Source organism: Pleurodeles waltl, chromosome 4_1, assembly GCF_031143425.1.
Source record: "Pleurodeles waltl isolate 20211129_DDA chromosome 4_1, aPleWal1.hap1.20221129, whole genome shotgun sequence".
Classification (NCBI taxonomy): domain Eukaryota; kingdom Metazoa; phylum Chordata; class Amphibia; order Caudata; family Salamandridae; genus Pleurodeles; species Pleurodeles waltl.
In genome coordinates this window covers 548,059,950-548,085,357 of record NC_090442.1, presented here as the reverse complement: position 1 = coordinate 548,085,357, position 25,408 = coordinate 548,059,950, and the positions used below count along the sequence as shown (strand labels likewise).

Below are 25,408 nucleotides of genomic sequence, written 5' to 3'. Positions count from 1 at the left end.
GGACAACAATGTAGCTGCGCATGTGTTTAATCAGGGTAGGCAACATTCTGGTCAGCACTATTGAGAACATTGGCTGTGACATTCCTGCTGCCAAGCCCACTGTCACTTGGAAGGAGCCAGTTGCCAGGAAATGGAGCACTGATAGCAATTGCACGAGAGGGGGGGATCCCAGTGGGGTGACAGATTGCAGATATCAGGTCAGGCTCCAAATGGGCACACAGCTCTGTGATTGTGGCCCTGCCCAGTCTGTAGGCCAGGATGATATGCCTATCCTCCATTGTTGCCAAGTCCACCAGGGGTCTGTACACGGGGGGATGTCTCCATCTCCTATTCATCCACAGCGGTTGCAATCTATGAGGCAAAATGGTGAGCAGCTGGTCAGTATCTCATGTTTCCAAACAATACACTTCATTGCATGTTGTGATTGTAACAGTATATTGTTGGATAGGTCCAAATGGTGCTTATGGGTACTGTGACACAGTTAGGTGCCATGGCCTGCCCCCCCCTGAAATGGCATCCACCTATCCTGTATGGAGGGACATGTGGAATTGAGGTAATTCCGTTGATGAGAACCGCCGTGCAACTCCTCATTGGTTATCGCTGGGCCCTGTGGGTTACAGTAGCCAATGGTGATGTATGCTGGCAGTGAAGGTATGCACCGCCGCGGACGTGACCGCCATTTTCTATCTGTTCACTCACTTTCTACCTGACCTTCAACAGGAGAGGACCTACACTGCATGTGCTGCTGTGACCTGCGTCTGGAATCGACCATGGCTTGTGTCCTTGGGGAAAGGGCCCCTGCCTTCACTGCGGCGGAGTTGGAGAGACTGGTGGATGGAGTCCTACCCCAGTACCGAATGCTGTATGGGCCTCCAGACCAACAGGTGAGTACACTGTGAGCACGATGCATGAGGCATGAATGCATGGAGTCCTGTATGTGAAGGCCTCATGTGGGGGGGTTGGTGGAAGGGCCCTGGGCAGTGTGCTGCATGTATGTGTGGCCATGTCTGTGCATAAGGGGATGTGAAGGGCTATGGTGGGCCATGAGTGTAATAGGCAGGACGGTCGGACTAATACCTTTCCCTTTGTCTATTTCCCTGCAGGTCAGCGCTCGTCAGAAAAAGGGTAAATGGTGTGCCATCGCCAAGGACGTGCGGACCCTGGGGGCCTACAGCAGACGGAGCACCCACTGTCGGAAACAGTAGGAGGACCTGAGACGCTGGGCACGGAAGACAGCGGAGGCACAGCTGTGGATGGCCTCCCAACGAGTAAGGGGTGCCCATCGAAACCTGACCCCCCTGATGGTCCGCATACTGGCGGTGGCCTATTCGGAGCTGGATGGGTGCTTGGGAGCATCACAGCATCCACAAGAGGGTGAGTACAGTGCCCCAATATACTACTTGCGCCTGGTGGGGTGGTATCCACGTGGGGGATGTGGGCCTGTGGGTGCCCCTAGGCCAGGCCGGACATTGCAGGGTAGGTCCCATGTTGGGCAGGGTCTGATGTAAACTTCCGCAAACCTAGTTAGTAGGCATCCACTACTGGGCAAGGGTCTGTGGGTCTCAGGTATGCTGCAATTGGTGTTAGGTGTCCATGTCCATGGGCTGGTTACTAGCATTGTGACTGGTAGTGCATTGCTTAGTGCGTAGGGCTATTCCCTATGTGTGAGGGTGATGTGTACGCCAACGGTAGTGTTGGTGCAGCCACTGACCAAGTATTCCCTTTGTCTCTTCCCCCCTGTTTTGTTCTGTCACCCTGTCCTTGTGTGCATTAGCATCATCTGGCGGATGAGCAGAGGCACTGGTGACAGTGGGAGATGCATCCTACAGGGCCCAGGAGGCCGAATCTACCAACGTTGAGGGCACCAGTGGGACAGAGGGCGTGGGGAGCACCATGGCGGAGACTGGAGTGGACAGTTCAGACAGTGATATCTCCTCCGATGGAAGCTCCCTGGTGGTGGCGGACACCTCTGTGCCCACCCCAACTACAGGCACAGCTGCCACCACCTGTACCATCACGGCACTCCCAGCAGCCCCTCAGCAAGTTTCCCGTGCCTGCTCACCCAGGAGGGTGAGCATCTCCTTCACCCCAGGCACCTCAGGCCCTGCCCAGTTAGCCCCGCTGCCCTGAGTGAGGAGGCTATTGACCTTCTGTGATCCATCTCTGTTGGGCAGTCAACCATTGTGAATGAAATCCAGGGGCTGGCAGCCCAAATGCAACAGAAAAATGCATTCCTGGAGAGCATTCACTCTGGTATGGTGGCCCAACAGAGATCAATCCAGGCTCTGGCCTCCTCCCTGATGGCAACCATTGTCCCTGTTTCTAGCCTCCCCCCTCCAACTTCCTCTACCCAATCCCATTCCCCTCAAACCCAACCTATCCCAAGCATACAGGCAGACCAGCATGCACACAAGAAAACACACAGGAGTGGACATAGCAAACACAAGCACCACACATCATTCCATGGGCATTCACACAAACACCATCCAGAATCAGACATACCAACATCCACTGCCTCCACTGTGTCCCCCTCCTTCTCGTTGTCCACTTCCCTCCTAATTGTGTCTCCACTCACACCTGCATGCACTACATCCTCATCCACTGCCCCCATCAGCATCACTCCTATCACTGCACGCCCCTCACTGGCAGTCACCACCCCTACATCCATGCACATGTCCCCTGTGTCCTCTCCCACTGTGTATGTGCCCCCTCCTCCCAAAGTACACAAACGCAAGCACTCAGACACCCAACTGCCATCCACCTCACAACAGCATCCAGACCATGCATCTGTACCCAAACACAGCAGACTGACACCTCTTACAACCACTTCCTCTTCCTCCACTCCCAAACCTTCACCCTCTTCCCACCCCAATGTCCCTAAGAAGCTTTTCCTCTCCACCATTGACCTCTTTCCTACCACTGCCCCCACATCCTTCACGTCGGGCCAGGATGGTCAGAACCCAGGCAAGCACCTCAGCCACCCATTCCACGGCCACAGTAGTGTCGACAGCTACTGCAGGTGGAAGAGGATACTGGGCACCAGGCAGTCACACTGAAAGAGTTCCTGCACAAGGTGCTGCAAGGATGGCTAAGGAGGCACCACCAGCTGTGTCAAGGAAGGGCAAGGATGCACCCTCAGCTGCTTCGAAGAAGGGCAAGGAGGCACCCCCAGCTGCTACAGGGAAGGGCAAGGAGCCATCCCCAGCTGCTACAGGGAAGGGAAAGGAGGCACCCCCAGCTGCTACAGGGAAGGTCAAGGAGCAATCCCCGGCTGCTGACAGGAAGGGGAAGAGGCCTGCACCAGCAGGCAGGAAGGAGTGGGGTTTGGAGCCCCCACCACCAACCATGCGGTTCAGCCATCCAAGGCTGCTGGGGAAGGGCTGGAGCTTCCCCCCACCACTTCGAGCACTGCCACCAGCACCACCACCAGCACCACTGCCAGCAGTAGCAGCCCCAGTGGGCAGCCGTCCGAGACTGCAGGGGAAGGGTTGGAGCCTCCCCCCACCACTGCCAGCACAGCCATCAGCACCACTGCCAGCAGCAGCAGCCCCAGGGGGCAGCCGTCTGAGCCTGCAGGGGAAGTGCTGGAGCCTCCCCCCATCACTGCCAGCACTGCCACCAGCACCACTGCCACCCCTGAGCAGCCGTCACCATCGGCGGACAGTGTGTAGTCCTGCATCAGTGGGCTGTTGTGTAGCCTGGCCCCTGCACATCCTGTCGGTCTGACACCCAGGTGAGAGACTGTGACCTTGCACTCCCCAAGATCTGCATCACAGGGCATAATGCCCCCTCCAGAACCAGTGGAGAAGCCATCCACTCACCCCATCCTCCACAGGATGAAGCTCACTGGGCACAATGCCCCCTCCAGAACCAGTGGAAGAAGCCATCCACTCACTAAATCCTCCACAGGATGAAGCTCACTGGGCACAATGCCCCCTCAAGAACTGGTGGAAGAAGCCATTCACTCACCCCATCCTCCACAGGATGAAGCTCACTGGGTACAATGCCCCTTCCAGAACCAGTGGAAGAAGCCATCCACTTAAGAGACTGTGGCCTTGCACTCCCCAGGGCCAAGCAGTGGGCAAACCACCCACTAGAGAGACTGTGGCCTTGCACTCCCCAGGACCAAGCACTGGGCAAACCACCCACTAGAGAGGCTGTGGCCTTGCACTTCCCAGGTCCAAGCAGTGGGCAAACCACCCACTTGAGAGACTGTGGCCTTGCACTCCCCAGGACCAAGCAGTGGGCAAACCACCCACTAGAGAGACTGTGGCCTTGCACTCCCCAGGACAGCGCACAGGGCATGTTGCCCCTTCCAGCTGAGGTGCCCCCATTCCCCGCCCCCCTGAGGTATCTGTGTATTTTCGACCTGATGTTCCTGCAGTGTTCTCTCCGTGTTGTTGCAGGAGTGAGATGGGGCCTTGGCCTATGTGTTGTGGCCCTGTGGGCCATGGACATTGAGGACTGGGCAGTGTTCCTTCATTTGTAAATATGTTTATACGTTTGGATTTTGATGCACTAATTCATAGTATTTTATCGTATTACACTCACTTTCTTCAAATCATTTTGTCCTTGCATTATTCCTGGGGGGTATGGGGTAGATATGTTCTGTTGCTGCTTCTGGTTGTGTGTATGGTGTTGGGGTAGGGGTGGGTGTGTTGCGTGCGTGTGTCACTCTCTTTTTTCTCCCCCCTCCCTTGTGTGCTAGGCGGAAGTACTTACTGTGGTCGCCTTCGCCGGCGTTCGTGTTCATAATGTAGCAGAAGGTAGACGATCATGGGAAAAATTTGCAACTCAGGCTCCATGGCATTGTGGTTGTTCCCTGAGTCTCCACAGGTGAGTCCTTTGACTTCTGAGTTCTGTTTCCACCAGGCTTTTGATGTCATTGGTTCCGCTGAGGAAAAGGTGGCGAATAGGTCTGTCATAATAGAGTGGGTGGTACATTGTCTTCCGATTGGCTGTTGGCGGTTACCGCCGTGGTGCTTGTTGAGTCCAACCTTTACCGAAAGATGTATTTTTAAATTGTGAGTTCAGAGATCCTAAATTCCATAATTCTATCTGCTCCCAAAGGGAATCTGCACTGTAATAATATTTAAAGGCATACCCCATGTTAACCTATGAGAGAGATAGGCCTTGCACAGTGAAAACCAAATTTGGCAGTATTTCACTGTTAGGGCATAGAAAACACATTAGTATATGTCCTATCTTAAATATACGCTGCACCCTGCCCATGGGGCTACCCAGGGCCTACCTTAGGGGTGTCGTACATGTATGAAAAGGGAAGGTTTAGGACTGGCAAGTGGGTACACTTGCCAAGTCGGATTGGCAGTTTGAAACTGCACACACAGACGCTTCAGTGGCAGGTCTGAGTCATGTTTACAGGGCTACTAATATGGGTGGCACTACCAGTGCTGCAGGTCCACTAGTACCATTTGATTTACAGGCCCTGGGCATCTCTAGTGCACTGTACTAGGGACTTACTAGTAAATCAAATATGCCAATCATGGAAAGCCAATTACATATACATTTTACATAGGAGCACTTGCACTTTAGCAATGGATAGCAGTGGTAAAGTGCCCCAGGTAGCAAAAACAACAAAAACAGAGTTCAGCATACATCAATGACCTGGGAAACAGAGGCAAAAATGTATGAGAGACCATGCCAAGGATTTCAAGTCTAACAGGAAGAATAAAAGGGACAGGAAATAACTTTTCCTGACCTTGCCCTGCCTATTTAATGGCGACTGATGGTACTAAAGGACCATATGTGTTACACTAGATGCTGTTGTAATTTCACTTTACCTGTGTGTGAAAAGTGTGAAGTGTGTATTTTAAATTGTTTTAGTCAATTTTTTTATTGAAATATATAAGGGGAATTTTGGTGCTTTTATGTGTGATTTTGTAATTGCAAATTGGAGTTGGGGAAATTTGAGCAAAAAGGAAATGAGGGAATTTTAAAAGGAAGAATAAAAGGTGCAGGAAATAACTTTTTTACCTTTTAGCTTTGATAGAGTGGTTAGTGTTTTAGCCTCCTGCAAGGGTTTTCCTGACCTCGCCCTGCCTATTTAATGGCGGCTGCTGGACAGATGTGCTGCAGACACGCGCAACGGGCGTGCTGCTGGCACAGTGAAGGCTCTCGTTCAGCAAGCCCTTCTGCACCCATCTGCTCCCAAACGGACCAAGGGGCCAGGGAGGCTGCATCCTTGAGTTCAGGCACCTTTACTCATTCTTCCTCCACCTTGCTTGGGTTACATCCCCATGTTCAGGAAGATTGCAGGAATTCGATAAATATTCAGGGTGGAGGAGGAGCTGTGGTTACTGCTCTTTTCACTGTACCACTATGGATTTACCTCCCTCTTCTTCACCTATAGCAACAGAGCGCTCAGGTGGAAACTCCTCTAACATCTTCATTAGGAAAGAGGGCCTCTTAGAAGGACTACCAGGAAGAGCCTTTAAGTCTTTTAGCTTAAATTGTCAGCCCCTGGGATAACACCACCAAGGTGTATTTGATTTTTTAATAGATCATAACCCCGACACCATATTCCTTATATAGACCTGGCTAAATGAAGCCTCCGTCCCAGACATTGTAACAGTATTACCGGCAGGATATTGTATTTCACATCTTGACCAGAAGGTCAGAAAAGGGGGTGGGATTGTGATCTTAACAAGAGATAAGTTCCACCCGTGTAACAGAGAAGCTTCAGATCTCAGACTGTGAAGTCTGGGATTTTTTTTATATCTTTGACCCAGAAGTTCACCATGTCAGATGCTCCTATTTATCACCCTCCCCCCCTCCCCCCCCCCCCCCAAGGTGCAGTTAGCAATTGTGTCTCGGAGGTATTAGAATTGTCCTTTATTGTTCTTAGTTGTACCAATTTCATGGTGCTGGGAGACCTAAACCTCCATCTGGAGGACAAAACAGATTAATCTGGCCGGTCCCTAATTGAGGGCTTTTTAGCTCTAGAACTAGGTCTGATTAACAATTTTCCCACTCATACAGTGGGGGATTTACTGGATTTTATTTTCTCTAATTTAGGTACCATTCAATCGAATATGCTTCTGCCCCTAACATGGTCTGATCATCTTGCCATCCTGTGCTCTTTCTCAATTGTCTCCCACCCACTTGATAAGGTCCAATGTCCCACGTCTCACAGGAGATGTTAGGCCAATCTAGATGCTCAAAAATGGAATGCACTGCTAGAGGAATCACTGCATGCTTTAGATAGCTTAGTAGATAGTGCAGCAAATAGAATAGAAATCTGGCTCAGAGACTCAGCGGATATGATGGCACTCAGGAACTGTAATAACCACACTAGATTCCTACCTCTGGCTCCATGGTTTACAGACTCCTTATAAAAGGAGAAGAAAGTTGTAAAAAGTTAAAGACACAGTGGCGTAAAGCATACAGTCAAGGCGATAAGCTAATCCATAAAACTGATTTAAGAGCATTTCAGAAAGATTGTAGACAAGCTAAGTCCGTTCATTTCATTGAAAAAATTACAGAAATCAAAAACAGTTTGAAGACACTCTATAAGGTGGTGAAGTCTGTATATAAGGAGATATCTGAGGTTTTGGTCAATAAAATTGAGGCCATTAGGAACACTTTTTTATCTGCAGGAAAGAATCATGATTTTACGGATACCCTAGAACTTTAATAACTCACTTTGATCTTTCTTTTGTATGGCTTGCATTAGCAACCTTGAAATCTGGATCCCCTTTGGATCCTTGCCCTCCTGGTATCTTAAGCAAGCTCTTGCAATGAAATTTAGAGCAAATTGTCCATCTACTAAATCAGTTGTTATCTAGTGGGGAAGTTCCTAGTTGTTGAAAAACAGCCTTAGTCTCCTCTTGTGCTGAAAAAGCCTTATAGGCCTATATCACTTTTATCTATTTTCTCTAAACTGTTAGGAAAGCATGTGAATCTGCAATTTATACGACTTATAGAACTGAATGATCTACTCCATCCCTCTCATTTAGGCTTCTGGGCAGGCTATAGTACTGAATCAGCACTGCTTTGGGTCACTGAATTAATCAGACATAAATTGGATGATTGGAGGCAGCTGCACTCCTGCTTTTAGACTTGAGCACAGCCTTTGACACAGTTAATCACAATACACTACTTAGGAGACTGGATGGCCTGGGTATATAGGGCAAAACACTCACCAGGATAGAATTGTTTTTGAAAGGATTACAAAATAAAAGTTTTTTTTTCAGATCCTTTCTGACTAATGCAAATCTAAACCTTGTGCTCTTATATCTGTAATGTTGCAGGGTTCTATTTTGAGCCCTTTACTTTTTAATCTCTATGTGAGGCCATTGGCTAATACTGTCGAGAGCTTTGGTCTTGCTGTCTTTTCTATGCGGATGATACCCAAAGTGTGGTCTCTCTGTCTTCCAAGGACCAGGCAACTGTGGCTGCACTTCCACTCTGTCTTCAGCAGGTGACAGATTGGATGTCTGCAAATTTTCTGAAGCTGAATGGAGCCAGACTGCATTACTACTGGCCGGTAAATCCATTACATTATGGAGCCCACACCTCTGGGCGTCATCTTTGGGTGCTTATCCACTGCCTACCGCATCGGTAAAGAGTCTGGGAGTGTGGATGGATCAGGAGCTGTCAATGAGTAAACAGATAACAAAGGTGGCCGCCACCTGTTTTGGCATCTTAAAATGGCTGAGAAAAATTATCTGCTGTATTCCATTTACAGATCAGTGCACCATTGTCCAGGCCTTAGTTATGTCAAGTCTGGACTAGGAAAATGTTCTCTATCTTGGAGTGCATAAAACCCTACTAAAACGTCTTCAAATAGTACAGAATGCTGCTCTGCCCAGAACAGTTTACTAGCTCTGCCACCTTATTAATTTCTCCTAATTGGCTGCCTGTGGAAAAGCAGGTGCATTTTAAAGCACTTTGTTTCATGGATAAATGCCTCCACAACACTTCCCTCTCCAACCTGAGTACTGAAGTCACCTACTATGTGCTGCAACATACTCTCAGGTTAAGTTATAAGAGCCTTGCTATTGTCCCTAGAGTCGAGATGGTCTATCAAGGTGGATGTTCCTTCCATATTCATGAACCTAAATTATGGAACAACTTTCTGTTACATTTGAAAGACTGTAATTCCTTTTTGGAATTGCATAAGTTGTTGAAAACATGGCTTTTCCCAATGATATAGGCTAGTGCTAGGAAACCCGATGGTCAGCTATGTGCTTTATAATTTGTAGACAAAAAAGTCCCCAAAAAACTCTGTGTCTCCCTCCCTCCACAGGTAATCTTGCTATGCCACTATGGAGAGGATGCCTGAGACTGTCAGTCCCCATCAGGATGAAGGCCCCAGTGAGGACAGCACGCTTGGATGTCTGGATACCAATGAACAACCTGGCCCATCTGGGACACATGGCCAGTCAATGATGCTCAGCCTCACCCTGCCCACATCAACTCCTCCCAACATGGTTGCATCCACATCACAGGCAGCCATTTGCCCCAAACCTGTATCCCAAGTACTATTCAATCTATTGTGTGCCCTGCAGTACAGAGACCTGAGTCTAACCTCGACACTGTGACAATGATGGACGTCTAACTACTGTGAGCAGGCACACTGTCCCAGGGGCACAGGCACATGGGGGAAGAGTGCGTGGGAGGGATGATGTGGGCTAGAGGATAGGGCCTCAAAGTGACACAACTGACAAGGAAACCATCTCCCAAGTCTTTGGAGCTTACCAAGGTTCCCAAGACAGGATGGGCCAAATCATCACCATGTTGGGGAAAATCAAAAGCTGCAGAGAGAACACTACCAGAAAATCATGCAGCAGTGACAGGCACAAAATGCCCACATGGCTACCATTGCAGGGAGTGCTGAGGGACATCAATATCACCCTGATTGGTTTCTCCACATACCATCAGGCCCCTTCCACTATCAATTTAACATCTGCCCCTTCAAATTCTGAGGCAGCTAGTGGAATGGAGGCCCTGCCATGGGAACCTCATGCCTCAGACACCCCTCCCTCTGTAGCTGAAGAACCCCCCCACAAACATGGGTGTCCATCCAGACACCAAGACCAAGCAGATGCCAAGACCAAGCCAACTTCCAGGAAGTAAACCTCTCCTGATTTGTCACCCTTGTGTGCCACAGATACACCCTGTTGACTATTCCGAAACCTAACTCCATTTTCCCATGGTACAAAGACTCTGGACTTTTGTAACTAACTGGTATAGCAGCTACCCTGATGAATACATCAACTATGACATCACTCATCACTTTTATTTTCATTTATGCACTTCAGTTGTTACTGATAGTATTTTGATATGCACAACAAATTCCAATGAAACACCTCTACTGCATGTCTGTTATAAAACAGGCACAAAAGTCAGGCTTGCCAACTGTGGTCTGATCATGCCCCCCTGTATCGTGCAGCCAGTGTAATAGCTGTCAGACAGAGACCCCCTCAGCAAGAGACACATTACAACAGAAATGTCACAGGGCAGATGTCAGAGAGGTTGAAATCCAGGTCAACACAATTGTATAGTCAGTATTCCAATCTGCAAATAGAATGTGACAGAGAGTACCACCACGATGTAAGCCATAGTGTCATTCAATGCTTATATATAGGTTATAGAAGATAGCGGTAAACTACCTACAGAGCAGAGGGGCACACATATAGGTACTCTATATCACCAGGTGGTGGCTCCTCACATACCCATACCATAGTATAAATTCACATATACCAAGGAACACACAAAGAACATGACAGAGGAATCCAGTACTTAATACATATACAAATGTTGGCCCCATACCTGTAGGATTGTCACTCATCTAAGTCAGTATACAGTTACATGCACCTTGGACAGCAAAGTTAGAACACCGCTAGGTCCCATGGCCATCACAAAGTATTCCACACACTGTGAAGCAAGAGGCCATGACCCAACCTTCACACATGTTCCACAAACTTTATCTGACACGTTATACACCATTTCATATCCCCCTCAACCCCACAGGTAAAAGAAAAGGTTAAAAAAAGACTAAGCATTTACCACTCCACTTGTATGAAGGAGAAACTATCAAGGTACCACCCCACTGAAGATAAACTCATTTTACCAGGTATTTGTCAGGTACACCTCTCATGTCTGTCAGCAATTACCATTGGCTACTGATACTGATTACTTCAAGCCTAGGTTGCAGAGCCAGACAGGATATAGCTAAATCACTGAGTGAAAGGAAAAGAGGATAAGAGATTACACAAAACATACCTCAAATCTGAGAAGTCTTTACCAGAAGTGTATGTCAGCATCGGCTGGAACAATACATTTAAAAGCAGAACAATCTGTCCTGTTACAATACATTGAAAAGCAGAACAATCTTTCCTGGACACATTACAGTGTATCAGTCTGCATCCACAACTCACACATAGGCATTGGAGCTCATGACACCCCCACTTCTATCTACTTCAAGTTGTGCACATTCATCATAACAAAAGGTCCACTTCACATACCTGTATGTCAGTGGAAGTACTGATTGATGAGATCTGCCCTAGAGTCACCTGCTCCTTCTTCCCCTGGCTCTTCATCACTTGCATATCAGCATTTCCAGTCACCCATCCAGCTGCCTCCCCCTCATCTACTATCAATGGTATCTTATGTCTCAGGGCTAGATTGTGAAGCATGCAGCAGGCAATAATAATTTGGCATACCTTGTGGGGCGAGTAGAGGAGGGCTCCTCCGGATAGGTCCAGGCACCTGAATCTTGCCTTCAGGAGCCCAAATGTTCTCTCGATTACACACCTTGTCATCCCATAGGCTTTTTGTAACAGAGCTCCCCTGGTGTGGTTGCGTACCTCACTGGTGTCAACAACCAAGGATGGCTTGGATAGCCTGAGTCACCTGTGATCACAATGGTTGAACAACTCACAAATGCATGTGGGACAGGCTAAATTGTGATGACTGGAGACATAACTCACAAACACACACTACAATGGAAACTTACCAACCAGCCAGGCCCTCTCTGTACCTTATCATCCCATAGGCTTTATTGTAACAGAGCTCCCCTGGTGTGGTTGCGTACCTCACTGGTGTCAACAACCAAGGACGGCTTGGATAGCCTGAGTCACCTGTGATCACAATGGTTGAACAACTAAAAAATGCATGTGGGACAGGCTATATTGTGATGACTGGAGACATAACTCACAAACACAGACTACAATGGAAACTTACCAACCAGCCAGGCCCTCTCTGTTTGGAGATGTGCCATTAGATGTGGGACATTGCTGTTCCACATGATATAGGATACTTGACTGTGACTTCTGAGATGTACTGGCCCTCCAGACACACCACCTGAACGTTGATTGAGTGGTAGTTTTTCCTGATCCTATACCTCTGTTCATTGGCACTGGGAGGGACCAAGGCTACATGGGTGCCATCAATGGCTCCTACCACATGAGGAATGTGTCCCATCTCATAAGAGTCTGACTTCACATGGGCCAAATCCGCTTGGTGGGGAAACTTGATGTAGCTGTCCAGAGGTCTCAACAATGCACACAGTACAACCTTCAAAACCAGACTGAACATGGGCTGAGACATCCCTGCTGTTAAAGGCACTGTATTCTGAAAGATGCCTGTGGCCAGGAAGTGCAGCACTTACAAGACTTGAATGATGGGAGGTACGCCATAGGGATTGCGAATGGCAGGCATCAGATCTGGCTCCAACTGAGTACAAAGATCCATGATGGTATGTTGATTAAGACAATATGCCTGGATGACATGCCTTTTCTCTATGGTGTCCAGGTCTACTAGTGGATGGTACATTGGTGGTTGTTTCACCCTCCTCATGGCAGGATAACCATGTTGAAAGAAGTGAAAATACTATGAGTTATTCAGTATGCACACATCATGTACACTTTGTTTAATACCTCACACCTAACATCTGTAGAAAATGCCTAACACATTTGACATATAGATTACAGCCCATAGATGTGCACCGATTTCACTCTCTTCGGTGACAATTGGCAACTATGACAATGGAATTGTACATAGGAATCCAATATTAGAGTAGATGTGTGTAAGACTTAGCTGTACTGCACTAATCACACATATGTTTTGGATTCAATACATATCTTCCCATGGACTATGATCCTCTGAGTAGCTATACATAATTATCACCATATCTACTCACTCAACACAGATTTAACTTCACATTTGCACAATATGTACACAAACATGGTGGCACTAGATACAGATACACAGCATTTTAGGGGAGTAAGTAAATGATGCAGATTAGTAAACACTTCAAACTATGATATGTGCCCGAAATGGCAGGTGCCTGACCTCCTGTACTGGATGGGTGGATTGATCTAAGTCCGCTGGCGGAAGTCATCTTGGTGGTAGGCAGTCGTAACTGCCGTATAACTTGCCATTGGTAAACATTTCTGCCTTTGGCAGACTTGGGCCAATGGTGATGCTCATTTGACTCCTGACACTGTTACCAGCAAGACCTCCACAACATGAGCTGCTGTGTACTGCCTCTGGGAGTCTTCATGCCATGTCCTTCAGGTGATAAGTCCCTTCCTTCACCCCAGAAGAGCTTGAGAGGCTACTGGAGGCGGTCCTACCCCTGTATGAACAGCTATATGGGGCACTAGATGAACAGATGAGTCCAGTGTCCTAGCTATGTGTTATAGGTGTTCTGTGTGAAGTTGCATCGGGCATGTGAACCTGTGAGGGTGTTAATGCATGAAGATGGTATAATGTGTATGCATGTGCAGAGACAATGGGTATGTGTGCCTAGTTGCTGTGGCTGATGTGTACTGACCGCTCCTATTGGTATGGAGCATGAGTACATGACTTTCTCCTTTTGTCTGTGTCATCCATGCAGGCGAACGCCCATCAGCAAAAGGAGATTTGGCATCCCATCACCAAGCAAGTGCAGACCACGGGGTTCCACAGCCAATGGAGCACCCATTGCAAGAAGCGGTTGGAGGACCTGAGATGCCCAGCCTGGAAGATGGCTGAGGCCCAGCTGGGGGTGTCCCCCCAACAAGGGAGGGGTGCCCGTCTGATCCTGATCCTCCTCATGGCCCGCATTTTGACAGTGGCCTACCTTGAGGTGAATGGGCATTTGAGGGCAGCACAGCAGCCACAAGGGGGTAAATACTGTCTGAATCCATGTACTTTACTCTGGTAGTTAGGTGTTTGCTGTCACACTTTAGCGGCTGTGACACTATAGTAGGTGCTGCATGTATGTTGACTACTTGGAATACATAGTACTCAAGTTGCCTGACTAAAAATGGAGATCTGGCCTTAGGGTTGCGCATGTGTACATTTAGATCACCTGTGTCAAGGACTATCGATGACTGCATGTGGAAATGCACAATTGACAGTGCCACATGTGTGACTCAACCCAGCCATATAAACATATGTAGCTGCTGTATCACCCTACCCATCTACTATTTCCAGGTCCATTATTCTGAATATATGTATATGTTGCTCTAAGGTGTCAGATCACTCCCATCTCTAAAGATCACCTGTATTTGCTACATAGCGCCTGACATATTTGGTATAGGGCCTAGTTAACTTTTCTCCTGGTACAGGTATAAACTCCATGTGAGGCTGGCATCTCATTCACTCAATAGGTATGGCCAGTAGTGGGCTGTTCATATGGGTTTGTGGAGGTGTCCCCATTGCCCCTTCATATTCATACTATGGGGTGTGTGTAACAGAAGGACATCCAACTATTGGTGTCTGATTTTATCTATTTTCCCTTACAATGCATTTCCATGCCATTGAAATGTGGGCAAATCACTTTTATCCCAATGCCTTTGTTTTAGAGGAGGTTAGTGGTTAGGCTGTCCTAACCTTTGAAAATGTGCAGTGTCCATGCTATATCTGCCAATTCCCTACCAATAATAGTGCAACATATGATATTAGCTGCCTACATCATTTCACAATGGTTACTTGGTGGCAAATCGTGTTGAGTGGGACAGTCATTGCTACTCTTAGCCTAGGTGATGTGGTCAGTTTGGACAGGAATTGGTTTTGGCACACCTCGGTTTTCAAGATGTCATGGTTTAGCTGTCCTATTATTTCTCACACGGGTGTTGTTGTTGTGAAATATGTTGTCAGTGCAATGAATGTCATGTAGGCCCATGTGTACATCATGTGGATCTGCATGTCAGTTGGCATTTAATATGCCCTATTAGGAATTAGTAGGCTGTCCTTTGTTTAGGTGTTGTACCTATGCTCTCTGTGATTGTCAGTGGATGTCCCTTGTGCTAGGTAGGCCACTGTAGCTGTAAATGCATTTATGGTGTGATATAGAGTATCAACGAATAGTGACTGAAGCTACTCCTCTAAGATTTGGTGCATGTAGTGACATAGCTGTTCTCCGGACATGGAATGTAAAAATGTAATGGCACCTGTATAGGACAGCCACATGTTGTGTCTTCATCAGAGATTGGCAGGTAAGTGTGTGTACTCACGATTTCTGTTGTCAACGCTGGTTCCGAGCAGGAGCAGTGGGAAGATGTGTAGTTCTGGTTCCATGGCGGCTCCGGATGGCTAAGGCTTCCTGAAGGTAAGGTGAGTGTCTCCTTTTATACTGTTGGTTTCTGCCAGGGTTTCCGTGGTGGTGCGACCGCAGTGGAAACATCGGCAGTATGCAGCCTGGTAATATGTCTTACAGGATCATGGTCTCCGCCAGCCTGCAGATTGCTACTGTCGACCGTGGCAGCCTGATCACACTGGTTGTGCCAGCGATGGTTTGGCTGTATTTTGTTAGGAATACCGCCATGGTAATAATTTGGCGGTCTTCTCCTCCAGACTGTTGGCGGTACGACAAATAAAGTATTTGATTACATGGGTTTGGAGTTGATCAAGTGAGAGTAGTATGTGGATCATACATCTGCAATGTTTAAATGACTTCTTTATTTTAGATAAAGGGGAGGTTTAAAAAGTCTGCCTCCCCTTTTTTGTACTCACAAACTTTCCTTTCTCTTAAAGTTTGTAAGCACAACTGAGAAGGTTCCTTAGGATGAAAAGATACAATTTGTAATGAGGCAGTGCTATTTACAGAATAATATGAGCTGACAAGTCTAAAATATAGCAACAGTGTCAGTTTCCCTAGTTGGACATTAGGCTGTGGTTACCTTTCATTGAAGGCCCCAAGAAGAAAACATTTGTTGTTACTGAAAGGAATATTTTCCCTTCAGGTTGACCAATTTGGAAAGTCATTTGAGAAGCGATGGAGAATAAAATGAGATGCGCATTTTCCCAGCGATCATCATAGGCTAAAGTTAAATGGTATGGCTAAGAAGGAGGCTATAATAATTCTGAAATTCTTCTTTTCTGGTGAGTTGGGAAAGTAACTATTCATTTGTTACTAAACGTTAAGAAAGTATTATAATGTTCCTCTATCAAATATTGCAAAGGTTTAGAATTAGGGAGATTAAAGAAATGTAAAAAGATGTTACAAGGGTGAGTAGCAGACATTAATGACTGGAATACAGCAAATTCATCAACAAAGATGGTATTAAGTTAGATGGATAATAGAAAATGTTTAACTAGTTGAAGTGTCATTGTGCAAGGCTAATTAGTTAAGCTTGATATTGGCGGATGAAGAGACAGGAGACAAAACAGTATATTTGAAGAACTCATCAAAGGTTCTAAGGCCAATTAACATTCCCAGACAATGAGGTAAACCATTGGTGTAATGGTGATGACAGTTTGTGAAAATGTGATGCTCTTCAAATCAATGGAAATGATGTTTTGAGTAACAGTGCAGATCGATAGCATTGAGGTGAATCATTGTTGGGGACCATTACTGTATTACCTTGTCTTTGAAGTTAACATGGGTGATCCAGTAATGTGAAGGATACGCAGGTGTTTGATTCAAATGACATCCTGGGAGGGAATCACTGTTGGGATTGCTATGTTGTCCCAATGAAGGGTATGGTTTCTAAAGTCAATGGGGGTTATTACAACTTTGGAGGAGGTGTTAATCCATCCCAAATGTGACAGATATACCACCAGCCGTATTACGAGTTCAATAGGATATAATGGACTCGTAATACGGCTGGTGGTATATCCGTCACTTTACCATCACTTTTGGGCCGGATTAACACCTCCTCCAAAGTTGTAATAACCCCCAATGAAGGCAACCCATTGTTAAGGAGGGTGATACCACTGAAGTCTAAAAAGGTTAACTGCTGGTTAGAAGGCGATGCAGGTTTTCCGGGATATTAATGCCACTGAGGTCTATGGAAAGATATCTTTTCTTTGGGGTTACTTAGGGATGTATTACTATTATTGGAGAATGAGTGACACCTTCTGTTCACGGTCCATTGGGAAGTGGGAATATCACACTAAAGCATCTCATCCCTTTCTTGAGCACCAGTGACTTTGGTACTAACAACTATGTACCAAGGGGCACATTTAAGAGCCCCTTAGCGCCACTGGAGCATCACTTTTAGTGGCGCTCCAGTGGCGCTATGCACTGCATTGTATTTACAAGGTGACGTTAAATTACTTTTTGTGGCTTAAAGCCACCTTGTAAATATGGACCCTTCACATGCAGCACTTTGCGTGGAAGGGGCGTGCAATGGCTGTTGCCATGGGCGTGCCACAGCAACACCCATTGCATTTTGACGCTGCCCTAAATGTACAAGTTTCATAAACCTGAGGTTGCGCCAAAATCTAAGGCCACCCCAGTGGTAGTATTAGCAGGGCGCAACGAGGAAAAATGCATTCAGTTGTCCACGTTTTTTGCTCTTTCTGTGTCTGCTGTAGGAAGAGCAAATCGCCATTTAAGATTGTTTTTGGGCAGGAAGGTGTTCCTTCCTGCAAAAAAACAATCTCCCCCTCAATGCAGCCATCCATGCACAATGGTGTAAGGGTTGCTGCGTTAGAGCACGGCAGCAAATACAGCTCCAGCACAGGAGGAAACACAGGGGTGAGCTGTATTCTTTTAAATATGGTGCATCCCTGTGCATTGAAAATGATGGTGCGTGATGCTGTCAAGTTTGACGCAGCGCCATGCACCATCATTTTTTGTTAAATCTGGCCTTAAGTGCTACAAGGCAATTCATTTTCAGCTGCCGGCAACTTTAATGCTATGTTTAATTTCAAATGTCCTCTAATTTTACAATTTCAGTGATTTCACTACATCTTTCAGCATATTATATATAGTGCTCATAATGTTTTGTACAGGTTTACACAGTTGTGTAAAGGGCCTTCCTGGAATTCTGTGAACAGAATGGATTTGTGAGGTGAACTTGTCTTCAGACAGAAATGTCAATCAGCCTCATGTCTTAAAATATGAAGATACAAGACTGCTTAGCTCTTTTCTGTCCTCAGCATTCTCCATTCTGTAAACTGTAGTTAAGTTCAATCTCATAATAAAAATCAGCCTGCAACTGCTAGAAGGTGCAGCAACATGAGCAGAAAAGGTACCGCAGGGTTAGACCTGATGAAAGAGGACCTTTCTCCCTTCATCAGGTGTATTTACCCACACAGTCCCTATTATTCGTTGCATTCTGGTAGTAGAAGATTTGCTTTTCTTGTCTTGAAGTGCAGCACCGCATATAACCAAATGCAAAATGGTGTGACCTTAAAAGGTACACGTTCCTAAAGTTCTGAACACACCACACTTTGGGCCTCATTACGAAGCTGGCGGTCTCAAGACCGCCAACCTCGTGGTGGTGGTCAGGTCCCCCGTGGCTGTGGTGGTCCAACCACCACATTAAGACCCTAGCGGTCAGAGCATTAGGGTTCCGCCGTCTCTGCTGGGATCTGTGATCCGACTGGTTGACGGCAGGTGGAGGTCGCAATCCGCCAGGACAGTGCTGCATGCAACTTTTCTCTGCTGATTACAGCCTCTTTCTCCGCCAGACTTTTCATGGCCAAGAAAAGGCTGGCAGGGAAAAGGTGCAGGGGGCCACAGTGGGGTCTCTGCCCAGCACCCTTGCAATGTTCACTCTCTGCTATGCAGATCTATGCAGAGAGTGAACATTGCAATGGGTGCTGGTGCACTCTGCAGGCAACAGCATTGCCACTGACTCGATTTCTAGCCAGAAACAATACTACTGCCTGTTTCCTGCTAGGCTGACAGGCGGAAACCTTGGTTTTGGCCCCTCAGCCGAGCCGGATACTTCTAATAGATCTGGGGGAGCGGTCGCCACTAGGGTGGCGTCCACCCTATTGGGAGTTTGGCAGACAGGCTATCCTGTCCAGCAAACTCATAATTGGGCCCTTTATCCTAACCAGCAGCTTTTGCCCCTCCTTTCCAGCATAAAAGTGTATATATTCTCCAAGTCTCAAGAGCTCTCTATTCTTACCCAAAGAGCACCCTTTGCAGGTGTCCATACCTCCTTTGCCTTGCTCACTCAAGCCCTACTATCGATGCGGTATATCCAAGTTGCAGGCTTGAGGAATTAAGTGAAAAAAGAAACTGTACATGGTTTAGTCTAGTGCATCTTCTGCTATTATGTTCCTCAAAAGGAGAAAAATGAATGTGTCAGAGGGATTCTTGGCATTGACTAGTGGACATGTTAATTGCCTTACTTCCATTCACTGCCATTGGACGGATTTGTTTCAGCAAGCATGGCACAGTACCTTGATTTACTATTCTTTACAAAGCAGCTACATAGCTTGTTCTATATAAACACTTACTGTATACACTTACCTTCACAATATTTTGGTACACGCCATATGTGCCATAATTCTTTTATATTTCAAACACAGTATTCTGGCAGTATACCTTACAGAGACACAATATTCTGGTAGGATACCTTACTGAGAAGCTAAAGTAATAACATATGAAGTGCATAGTGGTGGCATCAATGAAACAAGTATTAGCAAAACCAACAAGGAAGTTCAATGTGCCTTGTTTAGTTGTTTTTGCAAACATATGCAATATACAAAAGATGCCAAAAACATAAATATAAAAATAAAAAAGAGTGCCTCAGCACAATACAGCCAGTCACAGTGTCTGCCAGCCAACAGATGAAGTGGGCTGACCGACTCCCTCATGATCGATGCTGTGGTGGGTGGAAGCAAAATGTGAATGGTGCTGGAATGGACCAATAGGACAAAGGTCTGTCAAAAAACATTGAATATGTGTATACAAGTATGCATTCTTATCATTATGTTTTGGAAGTTAATAGGTTGATTAGTCAGCTAAAGCTGTTTTGAGCCAGGCCATTGTAGACTGCAGATTATGAGCCTGATTACGAGTGTGGTGGTCCTTAGAGTGCCACACTCACAGTGGCTGTCAGATCACCGTAGTTTAGGCGGTCCGACTGCCACATTATGAGGTTGGCAGGCAGACCCGCCAACCTACTGCTGTCTCTGCCGGGATTGGATATCCAGATGGGGTGACGGCAATTGAAGGTTGCAATCACCCTGGGCGGCATTGAATAAAAGCTGGTTCTCCACCAGCTTTTCATGGTGGTTTCACCACCATGAAAAGGCTAGCAGAGAACAGGTGCCGAGGTCCACAGGGGGTCCCCTGCCAGGCACCTTCGTAATGCGCACTATCTGCTGTGCAGACAGCCCGAATTGCAAGGGTTCTGGTGCCGGTGATATTACTACTGTCACTTTCCCACTGGGAAGATCGGCAGAAACCCTGGTTTCAGCCGTCAGCCCAGCAGGAAAGTCCTAATGGGGCAGGCAGGGAGGTCGCCACTACAGCGGTGGCCACCCTGTCTGGAGTTTGGCTGATGAGTGTTCCCATCTGCCAAACTCCATATCAGGACCTTTGTTTGTTCTGAAGTCCTTCAAAATCCAGACATCAATATATTCAGAAAAGAAGCCATGCTAAGAGAATACCTTAAGTAGGAAAACTATAATACCATTAAGATATCTATAGGTCAAAACATTCTAAATGTGAATGATTCCCAAGGCATGCCTACGTGAAGGAAAACACTAATGTTTCTATATCAATGAAGGTAGATGTGGCCCTTGGAGACACCAACAAAACGGGACAATTATATATTTCTCATTGCACACAGAAAATGCTGAAATTTGCCCATATTGTAGGTATTTTACCTAACATAACACACAAATGTTACAGATCTGCCCCAGCATAACAGAAGTATACTCCTTGTCCTGCTCATGGATAAAGTAGTAGACATTTTATCCGGAATACTAAAACTTTTTTGTAAAACAAGTTAACTTCATTATGATAACACTTAGATTATTCAAATTGGCCTGTAAAATTGTAAAGTGAAACATAGTATTGACAGACGAATTTGTAAGGAAACAATGGAAGAACATACACATACACATACTGGATAAGCGCAGGACTGTGGTCAATCACATATGACACCAAAATGCTTCCAACATCACCCACACTGCCATGCATCTCACTTCTAACCATCCAGACTACAGTGTTACTCGTCCGCCAGTACGTGTCAATGCCTCAGCAAGACTGTGAAGCACTGTATAAATGCAATTGCAAATCAAAACAACACAACATATAGCATAACTCGCTACATGCAGGAATTTCAAATACCTTGACTCGTATAACATCCGTATACTTTCGAACTCCATGGACAAGTCACACGGTAATGCTGCTGGGTGTATTAAATCAGTGCATCGCATGGTGTCTGATGCAAAGCTTCTGTAACGGAGTGCTAGAGGAACTTGTGGAATTAATTACCTATTCTTGGGGTACAAAATACCCCTGTAAATACAGACACTTCAAGTACAATTGCAGGGGATGCTTCTCCTGATTATCATTATTTATAGCTTGCCACTCAACAACGACTTGCTCTCAAGTCATAAAATGCCTGGAATCTTTTTATTTGAAATGAAATACTCTATTTTGATTAACCACTTCGAGAATGTATAGTAAGTTATTTAGTCGCACCGCCTTAAAGCTGGCCCCGTGTCGGGGCACACGTTTGCTAATGTGTGCATATGTGTGTGAGTATATACAATCAAAAAAGTCACTTAAAAATCAGCTTTGCATGCATCAAACGGCACATTCTGGCTACCCTTGTGTCCCAGATACGTTTATAAACCTATCAGTGTTTCAACAAGATTTTCATTAGTCATTAGTAAAATGGAGCAATGATTTGGCAACAGTAAGTTGTCAAATCGTTCACAATACAGCGCATCATAAAACATCTAAGTAAAAAGCAACCAAAATATCTAAAAGGTTGTAAATCTAGCTGATTTAGTATCGTTTCTTTCCAGATCAGGTAGTTTGGGTGAAACTGGAGTAAAGACAATTTTGATCAAATGCCCTTTCTGTCGACGCATGCGTATCTTTCTCAATCTCAATCAACAGTTCATAACATATAGCGCGCGTCACTATGATTGATGAGTCTGTTAAGTACGATTAAGACACAAATACTAGTATCTCTCTACTAATGGTACATACCTGCCCATACCAGCTGTATTCCAACATCGTACCGCCAAAGAATCCAAACCTCTGAAAACTGAGAGCAACTATGAGTACAACTGGTACAACAAATATGAGGATTAAGACTGTGCGGTTACTTTTACTTTCCGCAGAGGGGGAGGATGATAAAACTTTTAAGTTCGCCACCAGCGCTGCTACAATCCCAGCTTTGTTGAATGTTGTGTTCTTGCCGCTAAACCTGTTGATAATGAACCTGAACCCATTATTTTGAGTCAATGAATTGAAAGAAATAGGGCAAAGAATGAAAGCCACAGGGCCAATTACCAGCATTCTTTGATGTATTACTTGCTAGCCCTCACCCAATCACTTTGCGCCTTTGTCTTGATCCCCTGTGTTATTCATTAATTATTCGGTAAGGGTTAGAGTTCAGATAGCTAATTGCACGGGCAGCCTTACTTGGTGGGGATTCTCCCTACACTGACACTTTCCCCAACTGTGCCCAGCCACCTTACATTATGCCAATTAATGCAATTCCTGGAATTCTTGTACAGTTAAATCTATGCATAGACCTTTTCTCTGTGCTTTCTAAAGCAGAGTCTGAGGGTGTTTTGAGAACTCTTTGGGTAATGCCGCAGAGTCACTGTGGCAGTCTCGTTGAGCTCAGGTACAGCTTTTAAAATGTTGTAATTCGTGCAATTTATCCTTGGTTTAGCCGAGATAAGGGTGTCAGACCTGCAACAGCATCTGAGGCAAAGGAGGGCCCAGGCTAGAGCCCACTTCAGTCCGGAGTGGGGCACGCATATTCTGCTTCAGAGTTGCCCACTAACGTATTGAGAAGTATGTATAGTTGTGGACATTCATTTCCCTTCGGGGTCCTTTCACTGAGAGAGTTGGGGGTTACTAGGCACCCATGTACCCTAAAAAGGGGTTGGGCATGCTAAGCCTGCAGTAGTACTCAAGAACAAACATGTTGAACACTTGCTAAAGTGTGTCTCTCAAGCCATATTCTCTTACATCCTTTGAGCAGCAGGCACTGGGTTAATTGCAAGCCTACAGGGGGGTAGGCATTGAAATGGCTTTCTTTGTAGCCATGCAAGATGAGCTGCAGCGTAGATTTATATGTGATGTGAGCAGTTGGTAATACAGTCTGTGCCTAAGCAAAGTATATTTTGTCACAGATCACGAATCACTGCAACTCCAGTCCCGAATTTACGTGCTGGCTTACCTATCTTGCAGTCTTGGCTTTCTATCACTGTCTGAGCCAGGATAGTCATTTGGTCATAACTCAGTGAGGTCGAACCCGTTTTGCATGATATCTTACATTGTTCAGCTTATACAGGCGTTTGTTTACCTGTACTAATCAACAAGTCTGCAGGGCTTTGCCATTACAGAGCAGTCTTTCAATATTTAAAATAGACTCATCCCTTTTGTATTATACTCACTTTGTAAGGTTTTAAACACCCTTGACGGATACAAGGCAAAACGATGACGGACTAGGAGGGCTTTCAGAATAGCAGCTGTTGGTCGCAATACAGTAAAAGGGGTCTGTAAAGGCTTTACCCATTGCATACAGTGTATAAAGGCATTACCCCCAGGTCCACCATTCCTTGTCACCTTCATTACTGATGGAGTGAGCACTCTCCCCATGACAGAAAAAAGAACTGGAGGAACGCATTACGTGCCCAGTCCCTTACCACCAGGAGTACATAACACGTACCTTCCCAGCATTCCTCCTGTTTTTTTTTATGTCCAAAGCTATCGGGATAGGAGGAGTGGTGTGGCTGCCCCTGCGGGACTTGGGCAGCCTCGTTCTTCATGCCTTTTCATCCTCCAGCTGGGCGGTGAGGATGTTTCTGTTTCCTGGGGCCTGTTCCCCCCGCTGTGCTGGCAGGCGGTGCGCATTGCTTCAGGGGAGCCACAGAGCCGCTTGGCAGGCCATTGTTTCTAGACCCTGGTACACTACTTCTGGGGCCTCATTTGTGGTGTCTGCTCAGCAGCATTCCACTGCTGCCAGGTGACACGCTTTGTTATCATGCTCCCCAGTGCTTAATTTGTAAATAAAAAGGTGCCGGTGCTCAAAGCTCTCCTCTTAAACATGCCGCTGCTGCCATTAAAAGTGTGAGCACATAATTCTGAGGCAGTGTGATCCTAAGGCCATCTCAGGACTCTTTAATGCTTATTCAGCCACTCCCTGCCCCTTCAGCTCACTCTTGCAGCTTCCTGCTTTTCCCCTTTCTGACGCTTTTTCGTTTTTCTCTTCCTCCATTTTTCCCACGTGTCTTTCGCTCGCACTAAATGCTTGAGACAGAAAACTAATCGCCGGCCCTCGGAAATATGTGCCGGTGCTCTGCACTGGAAACAACAAGCACAAATTAAGCACTGATGCTCCCGGTCACAGTGGTGATTTTTCTGAAGTTCTTCAGCGCCTATGTTTGTTTTTGCGATGACAGTTTTTTGGTCAGTCCGGCCCCTGGGGGATGGGGCTGTTGTCAGTTTCTTTTGTGTTTCCCGGTCCAGCTGACATTTGTAAGGTGGTGGCCCCAGTGTAAGTACGGCACGGGAGATATTCTCTTCTTTTGGGCAGAAATTGGGGTGGTGGTGCTGTTTTTTGCTGCTGTTTTGTGGGTTTGCGATGGGAAAGCACAGCCATAATGGTAAACATATTGATAATTCTTCTTCCTCATCTACATCCTCTTCTGCTTCTTCTTCCCCTCCAGCTCGTTCCTGGAAAAAAGGAGGGATGACAAGGAGCATCTGTGGAGGCTTATTAGAGATACTTTGTTGCGGATGGGGGAGTGTCATAAACCACAGGTAGCGGTTCCTGATGTGGATTCCCATTGCTCTAGCTCAGAGGAGGAAGGTCCTAGTCCAGAGGAACAGAATGGAAAATGTATTTTGAAAGATTTGTTACCTGACCTGGTTAAACAAGTTAAGGCCAATAATGGATTTCCTGAAGGAGAGCTGCCTGATCCCTCCTCTGGGTCCTTGCTTTGTCAGTTTCAAAGTACTGTGCCTGTTGATGTTCCAGTACATCCTTGCATTCAGGAAGTGATAAAA

At 46.2% G+C, this 25,408-nt stretch overlaps 1 protein-coding gene across 4 annotated transcripts in view; it reads right to left on the bottom strand.

Moving 5' to 3' along the window:
• Positions 1–22,609, bottom strand: part of TFEC (transcription factor EC) — a 612,796-nt gene extending 590,187 nt beyond the window's left edge. For 2 of the 4 annotated variants that reach the window (XM_069228932.1, XM_069228931.1), the window contains exon 1: positions 22,370–22,609. Coding sequence is in view for 2 of the 4 variants with exons in the window: in XM_069228931.1 (XP_069085032.1) it covers positions 22,370–22,396 (27 nt within the window). In the remaining 2 variants the exon portion in view is untranslated. The remainder of the gene's footprint in view (positions 1–22,369) is intronic. The other 2 variants (XM_069228936.1, XM_069228935.1) reach the window with 1 other exon arrangement.
• Positions 22,610–25,408: the final 2,799 nt, after the last annotated feature.